This window comes from Mustela nigripes, chromosome 3, assembly GCF_022355385.1.
Source record: "Mustela nigripes isolate SB6536 chromosome 3, MUSNIG.SB6536, whole genome shotgun sequence".
Lineage (NCBI taxonomy): Eukaryota > Metazoa > Chordata > Mammalia > Carnivora > Mustelidae > Mustela > Mustela nigripes.
Window position 1 is genome coordinate 36278228 of NC_081559.1, and position 8404 is coordinate 36286631.

The 8404-nt window shown below is 40.1% G+C and overlaps 1 protein-coding gene across 6 annotated transcripts in view; it reads right to left on the reverse strand.

The window, feature by feature from the left end:
• SPHKAP (SPHK1 interactor, AKAP domain containing) overlaps positions 1–7003 on the reverse strand; it is a 175085-nt gene extending 168082 nt beyond the window's left edge. For 4 of the 6 annotated variants that reach the window (XM_059393651.1, XM_059393653.1, XM_059393649.1 and 1 more), the window contains exon 1: positions 6580–7002. In XM_059393651.1, the coding sequence (XP_059249634.1) occupies positions 6580–6611 (32 nt within the window). In that variant the 5' untranslated portion in view covers positions 6612–7002. Of the gene's footprint in view, positions 1–6254; positions 6500–6579 lie in introns of those variants that run through there. The other 2 variants (XM_059393648.1, XM_059393650.1) reach the window with 2 other exon arrangements.
• Between the last annotated feature and the right edge of the window lie 1401 nt (positions 7004–8404).

Below are 8404 nucleotides of genomic sequence, written 5' to 3' on the forward strand. Positions count from 1 at the left end.
GTGAGTATTTAAGAACTGTATTCTGATATATGCACAATTGGAATTCTTGAAGAAAAAGAGAGAATAAGAACAGGGTAGGGAATAAGAGATCATGGATTATTTTTTTTCAGAGTTAATAACAGACACTAAACCACAGATCCTAAGAAGCTCAGACAATACCATGTGGGATAAATACAACACACACACACACACACACCTTGGCAAATTACATTTAAATTGTTCTAAATAAAAGATTAAAAAGAACATTTTGAAGGCAGGCAGGGGAAAAGGTCATGTAACATAGAGAGGAGCAAAAATAAAAATGAAAACAGTTTCTTAGCACAAACCATAAAAACCAAAGGACAATGGAGTGATAGCTTTAAAACAATTAAAGAAAAAGTATCTTGCAAACAGACAGCTATAGTCCAAATAATATGATTCAAAAAGTAAAGGGAAAATAGCCTTTCTCAGGCAAACAAAAATAGAAAATTCACTGCCAGCAGACATTTCTTATAGGAAAAGTTAAAGAAAGTTTTATTTACAGAAGCTTGGCTCTACACAGATAAAGTGTCAGAAATGGAATATATGAGGGTAAAATGAAATTTACTATTTTCTTATTTCCAATTACTCTAAGAAACAGCTTACTTGTAAAGCAAACACAATAGCAATAAATAGTGTTTACAGCATACACAAAAACAAAATATATGGCAATAGCATGAAGAGAATTTGGATATATACCTGTAGGAGATTTACACTGGGTATGAAGTGGTTTATTTTAATTTGAAGGTAAATAATGAAAGCTAGTAATGATATACACAAATTCATTTTTTAAATACTTATTTATTTAATTTATAGAGCGATAGAGAAAGCATGGAGGAGAGGGGGAGGAGAGGGATAGAGGAGAGAGAGTCCAAGTGGACTCCATGCGTAGGGCTTGATCCCATGACCCTGAGATCAAGACCCAAGTAGAAATCAAGAGTCAGACATTTAACCAATTAATCCACCCAGACACCCCTATAAATTCTAAACCATAAGGTTATCACAAATTTTTTAAAAAGAAGTATAAACAAATAAATTAATAAAGATAAAAGGAATCATTATTGTTAAGTTTTAATAATGTATATGTAACCTTAAATTAGCATATTTTAATTATCATTTAATAAATATATTCTGCATGGAAAAAAAAATTATCAACCCAGTGGAAGGCAGAAAAGAGGAGAAAAGAAACAAATAACAGATAACACAAACAGAAAATAATTAGTCAGTTGTTGAATTTTAATCCAGACTTTCTAGAATCATAATAAATGTAAATGGTCTAAACATACCAATTAAAAGAAAGAGATTATCAGATGGGATTTTTAAAAAGTAAAATACAAAAGCCTATCTATAAGAAACAACTTTAAACATGAAGACTAAGGTTAGGAGAAAAAAGAAGGAAAAAGTTAAGCCAAGAGGAAGCTGCAGTAGCTATTCCAAGATCATTTAAAGTGTGCTTCATGTCTGAGTTATGTGGGCTATTCCCCAACACTGATTTCAAAAATCTATCATGAAACAGTTGAATTTGGAGGAGTTTATCAAGTATGATAAGCAGAAACAGCTAAAAGTTCACTGCTCCTTATACTTCACACACACTATCTCAAGTCTTCCAGTTTGCCCCAATGTGGGCAAACTTCTAAGTAGTAAAACCGAGATACTGTACTGTGTTCTTTACAACAAATAAAATTTTATTGTACTTTCTGTGAACATTATGCTCCTCTCCCTATGGCAGGATAATTAAAAACAAGCTGGGCTTTCTATTGGATGCTTCTGTTCTTTCAAATGCCTTAATTTCATGTGTCTCTTTCAGAAGAATGAGATGTTCATCTGTATAATGCACAACCAAAGGACACTGCTACAATAAAGCCTATAGCAGTACAAGTTAGAAGTAAAAGGGACCTAGAAGAGCAGAATATTCGGGGTATATGTTATGACATCTAAGAGATGACAGAGGAATTGAGCAACATGCTGAGACACTCACAGCCATCACTTTCAGAACAGGACTAAACCCCAGGTCTCCTTCCATCAAATACATCACTGTTTCTTCTTTTTCACTTTACAAGTCTCTGTAGCTGTTGACTCTCATGCACAGAATAAAACCCCATTAAAATGACTAGTACCAGACAAAGCCAACCCCTTGTGAATGAGACAAGTTTTTATAGTTCATTTTTAAAAATTGAGTATTTAGTAGCAGATACATATTCTACCACAGGAACCACATGGAGAGAGAGACCAGAATGTCTTCAGAGTCTCTGTCTCTTCTCCAGATACCTGTTACCCTGAGGCAATGTGGATCTCAGAGTCCTTGGCACCAGAACTAATTTCCACTTTCTTTCTTTGTAGGAAACAGCACCTCTTGGGCCACATTTCTTTGTGAATTCTGAGTTGGAGAATGTGGTCAAGTCAGAGCTGCTTTTTGAAGAGAGCATGACTTTCAGGATAGAGAATGGTTGTGGTTTATACTTAAGACATTATCTGTTATTTGTCCCTTCTCCTCTATTTGTTAAGAGTGATAGATTCATCTTTTCTGAGAGTTTCAGATAAATAGAATACAGAAGTGTAATACTCTTAAATACTTCCTTTTGTATGAAATTCGTACACAGAAGTGTAACACTCTTGAGTATTTCCTTTCGTATGAATCTGAAAACAGATAACCTTTCAATAAAATCTTGTTGACAGAAGACCATAGTCTAGTTTACAGTATTGGGTTGTTTGCTCCATTAAAAGAAAGGAAATCTCGTTTTTTTTTTTTTCTTTTTCCCTAGAACTAGCATTCTTAGAGGAAAAGCATTGAGATTTTGGTGAAATGTTGCTAGGTTAATCTTAGGTTTGTTAAAATAAATTCACAGGAAATCTCTATCAAAATACCTTGTTTTCTCAAAAGTTCATCTTTGATAATTTTCTCAAAGTGTCATATAAAAACTAAATTACTAAAATAGAATCCAGTAGGCAAAACAAAACAAAAAAGTATAAAAATGTAAGTGATTTAGGAAATGAGACAGCCCCTTTCTTAAATTTCAAATTAAACCTTAGATAGTTGACAAAGTTGACAAATTATTTCTGTTTACAAAAATAGTATTTTCAGTATTAGTTGATTTTAAAAGATGATCTTGCTTTTAGGCTGCCCCCATGTGTTCTAAAGATATTAGTGTTTGTCCAAAATGTACACCAAAATCTCTTTTGGAAGGAAGTGTGGATTTTTTAGTCAGTACAAGAAAGAAAGCCTCACCTGAAGCCAGAAGAACTCTGTGGATGACCCAGCTCTGCTACTGTTGTGTGACCTTCTAAATCTAATTATTTTCCTCATTTAATTTCCTTTTGCTTCAAATTTTTCAAGTAAGAAATAGAGATAATTATATCCATCATATTAACTCACCAGGATATGATGATCAAACAATTTAATAAACTAATACTTCATAAAATATAAACCTTATTTTATACATACCAGTTGTATGATTATATGATTTACCTATATAATTGGGACTTACAGGGGTAGCTATTGTATTGTAGCACCATGAACTACAGAAACAAAACATGCTGGGTGAGAGTCTTTAGATATTCTTTTATTTTCAAAATGGCTACTTGTATGACCTTAGCAAATCAAATAAACTTCTTGTAAAATAGATAACTAAAAAAATTTCCCCCTTTTTTATGTTTTCTTCTTGAACTTGAGTACTAGTTGGGACACACTTGGCTTCTGGATCTATAATGCAACTAAGATGGGAACACTTTGTCTTTCCATAGCTCAGACCCATATCTGGAAACACCTTCCAGTTTTGACTGAAAGAACTCTCTACTATAATCCACATAGCTTATTGTGTATTTAAAAATGAAAATATTAACAACTAATTGGAGCTTTCACAGAAGTAATGTAATACAACAGCTTAAAACACAAATAATTCCTTTTTTTAAAAAATGCTTCAAGTATCTAAACTGTATGAATCAAAAACAATTTTGAGATCAATCACTGCAGAACACTGCTTGAATAAAATTTCATCTATATCTTTGGTTCACTGAAAATGTTAAGAAACTGTAAAAGACAACACATGAAAAATTCTATAATTAACTCAATGTATTACTAAATCATTTTGTTTTTCCTACCCAAGTGTTAAACAGAATGTCTTCAACTGCTTTATAATTCTTAAGAGAAACTGATTTATAATCACTGATTTAATTATATTAGATACTGAAAATATTCAGATTTAACACAAATATTGATGGACAACCACTTGATTTTTCTTGATCATTGCCAGTTTCTTAAAAAAAAAAAACCTGTAAAACTTCCCAGTCATCAATTCCTTAAGTTCAAAGTTCTTTGGACAAGTGGTATGACTAATATAATAGTTTCACACACTGTTTGGTAATTCTAGTTTATCTTTTGCTTATCAATGCTTCTGGTTTCCAATAAAATATCATGTTTCTTGTATTCATTGAAATAGAGGATCAAATTAGCTATTCTATAAGCTTTAACTGAATATGTCTTATATAAGAAAAGATGTTAATAAAATAGCTGAATTACTACACTGATTTGTGGAAATATGATGTGTTCTGGTAAACAAACAATACTATTCAAATTTCAATGCAATTTGTTGTAGCTGCTATTAAACCTATATTAACATTTTAATAGAATACTACAAGACACAGCAATATCATAGCAGTTGGTCAACTCTTTATAAAATCATTTTTACTGAAATGCAATACAAATAATTTTAAGGAATTATTAGCATAATGAATTTTAATATTTTAGAAATTTTTTAATATTTTAGAAAATGTCCCAGTTTTTGAATAGGAATATAGTCCTTACTCAGGCACTGCACCGCAGGCATCTGCAAACCTGTGTGTAAGGCAAGCAAGCTCTTTTTTATCTTAGAGGGATGTCTCTATGGGAATGCTGGAATCACAGTTTACCATTTCAATTCCAAAGATCTTAAGCAGTAGAATAGGGGGTGGAGAAAGTAAAGCCCCAGTGGGCTTTCTTTCAAAGTGTCCCACACTTTTACCTAAAAATCAGTGACAGTATTTTTTTAATATTTAAACACACACACACACACACACACACACACACACACACACAACACACACACAATCAAAACAAAAGAAAAAGCTTCCTGCAATTCTGATTATCCTTATCAGGCATTAGGGCTAAATGGAAAGACTTCGTGGTAGTTTGACCATGTTTGGCCCAGGGTTAGAGATTTTGCACTGGAGAGCAGCTTCAGGCCAGGCATAGAAACCACCAGGGGCCTTTTCAGAACCCTTTGCTGCCCCCACAGAGAAGGGATGCTTAAAGAGGAAATTGCCTGTGGAGCTGGGAAAGCTCTATTTCATTACAGAATATAAATACTTCAAGTCTCTAGATGGCAGCCTTCAACGCGCTTGAAAAGCAGTTTCGTCCTCCTCTGCCACCTCCACTCCACTCTCACCCCCATCTTGGCTACTTGGCAATATAGTATCAGCTACATGTGTGCCCTAGCCTGCGGATGTTGGGTTTTGCTGCTCTCCAAGAAAGCGAGCTGAAAAATGTTTATTCCTGTGCCTGATGATCTCGGCGGGAAGCTGCCTAGATGGGGGCTTGAGGAAAGGGGGAAGGAAGGGATGACAGCATGAGCAACAGGAAGCCCCTCGCCCAGCAGAGGTGGGACAGGAGCCAGACCGCCGCACCCAGCGGTCTTCAACATTTCCCGCTCTCTGGGTGGATCCCCTGACCTGCACAAAGAACACAAAAGCCACCTGCCCAGCTGAGGGAACACAACCGGTGCTACAACCTCAATTTACCCCTAAACGTTTTGTGGGGGGTTGAAATATAAAAATCTCAGTTTCTCAAATTCACAAAGGACTGAGTGTGAGGGAGCGCGGAACGGGGGCAAAGCGGGGAGAAGGAGACGCAACCCGGGGAAACGCGCTGCTCCCACCTGGCTTGAGTCGAAGGTGGCGTCCCTGAATTACCCCGTGTGGACCCCAGGCTGGGACGGAGGCAGGGGACGCGCTCGGCCAGCGCAGAGTTGTCTAGGATATGGGAACGGGTGGGACTGGACCGGCCCAGGTCCTGCTGTCCCAGGTCTCAAATGTGGCTCAGCCTAGATGTCGGCGGGGATTAGGGGCAATTTCACCACCCCACTCCCCTGCTCTTCTCCCCAACCACTTGCCACCCCGGCAACGGCGGACACTCGCTCAGATCCGGATGGATAAGGATGGGGGTACTTTGCCCGAGTCTTGCTCCCTCCTATTCTCATCCCTACCTTGAAGCGGAGCTCCCCTCAAGGCGCGAAACCCGTGTAGGCTGCATCCACGGAAAGTGCGGTTCCCGGCTCCCGCCGCGGAGAGCAGACCCCGGGCCCGGCCCCAGAAGCTGGCCGGAGCTGTACCCCAACCCCGAGCCGCCCCGGCGCGCAGGCCGCACCCAGCTCCGCGCCCTGTGGGGCAGTGGACTGGGGTCACCCGTCCCCAGGGTGGCCAGACCCTACCAAGCGTAGACCCTAATGCCCCGCAAGCTCGAGAGCCACCCGAGGCGCACCGCGGAGTTTGAGGGCCACTGGGTGGGGCAACGGGGAGTGCAGGTCTTACCTGGGTACGGAGAGAAGGGAGTTGCCATCCATTGTCGATGGGCGCGCAGAGAAGAGGCGGGAAGCGCGGGCGAAGGACGGAAGTCTGTGGCGCGAGGATCTGGTTCCCGGAGCGCACGGACGGGCGCGCGCGGGGACAGAGGCGCGCAGGCTGGGACCGCTGTAGGGACACGCTCCGCCCCGGCCGGGAAGCGCTGCGCGCCGCGACCGCTGGATCCCCTCCCGGTCGCCCCGCAGATCTGGCTGGAGCGCGGGGCCAAAGCCGCAGTCCTTCCTGCCCTTCTCCACTGAAGCCCCAGGCAAGGTTGCGGCAGGCTCCCTCTGAGCTTTTCCTGCCTCTCCTGGAGCCCAGTAGAGATGACTCCGACAGAATTTCTCTCTCCCCGCCCCGCCGTAGCGTGTCCTTCCCTCTACCTCTAGGGTATAACAGGTCTCAGCCCCGAAGTTGTTCACCCACTTTCCCACATTCACGCTTTACTGGCAATGTCCATATTCCCCACTGGTCGCGCACCAGTCCTCTGGCTGCTTCTCTAGATCTGGGGAGTTTTTTGTTACCTTCTGCAATGTTAGTGGCTGATAACTCCTGGCAATGCAATGCTCTCCTTGATCCCCCAACTATTTTCCTTTTACGTAGACTCTCTTTCCTGTTTCGTCGGGTTCTCACAATTCATCTAACTCATTTTGCTTAATTGTGACTCACTTATGCCTTGCTTGTTAGAAGCTTGTGTGCACAGATCTCAAAAGCCATGACAGTGGCCATCCATCAGAGACCAGCACCCAGGCCCTGGGAGGAAGGTCTGTAACAAAAATTCCTCAGTGCCTGCTTCAGTATCTCCTTGAGCAAAAAAAAAATGACATTTGTTTTAAGAAGAAAGACATTCGTCGTACCAAATGACTCTTAAGAGGGTACTACTGACTCTGATCCTTTTTCATTACATGAAACATATATGTAATATATTTATATAAAAGAAAAGCATAGAACTCCCACAAATGGCAAGGTGGAGTATTTGTATTTTGCCCCATTCCTCCTGGGCAACTAAAAACTGGAGATTACAAAACAAATATGAGAAAACAAGAAGGTACACAGAGAAGGCAAGCTAGGGACCTTGGGATACAAGGATTGACATTACAGTGACTTCCTGGGTTTTCTTTTTGCCACACATATCCCAGCCTTGGGGCTGAAGAAGCTGGCAAACTGGAAATGTCAATGGGTACAGACAGGAAGAACCTCCTCTTTCTAGCTATAGGACCAGAAAAAAGGATAATCTAACAGGACAGAAAATTTATAGACAGTAATGGCTATGCTATGTCAGAACACCAAAGAAAAATTCCCATAGTCCCACTTTACCTAAACCATCAAAAGACAAGTGGGAAACCCAGATTCTACTATGTCTAGGCTCTAAAGAAGCATCCTCAACCCCCAGCCTAGCTGGTGTCCTTGAAGACTAAGTAGGGAGCCAGCCATTTGTAGCCTTGGTGTCAATGAAGCCTGTATTTTCCTGTAGCACAGCAGTAATGAGGCCGCTTCCATTCTGCACTGGGGGAGTGTAAGAGGAGGCAGAGTGGAGAGTCAGAAGTTTCACCTTCCGAGAACAAATGCTGAGGAAAACAACTCTCAGCAAAATATCCATTATCCAGTGAAAATATTCTTCGGAAATTAAAATGAATCATAGCATTCTCAGATGAATGAAAAATAAGATAATCAGTCACCAATAGACTTACCCTGAAAGCAGGGCTGAAGAGGGTTCTCTAAATGCCAAGGACATTATAAGGAAGGGATCTTAAAACATCAGGAAGAAAGAACATAATAAACAGTAATATAGTAA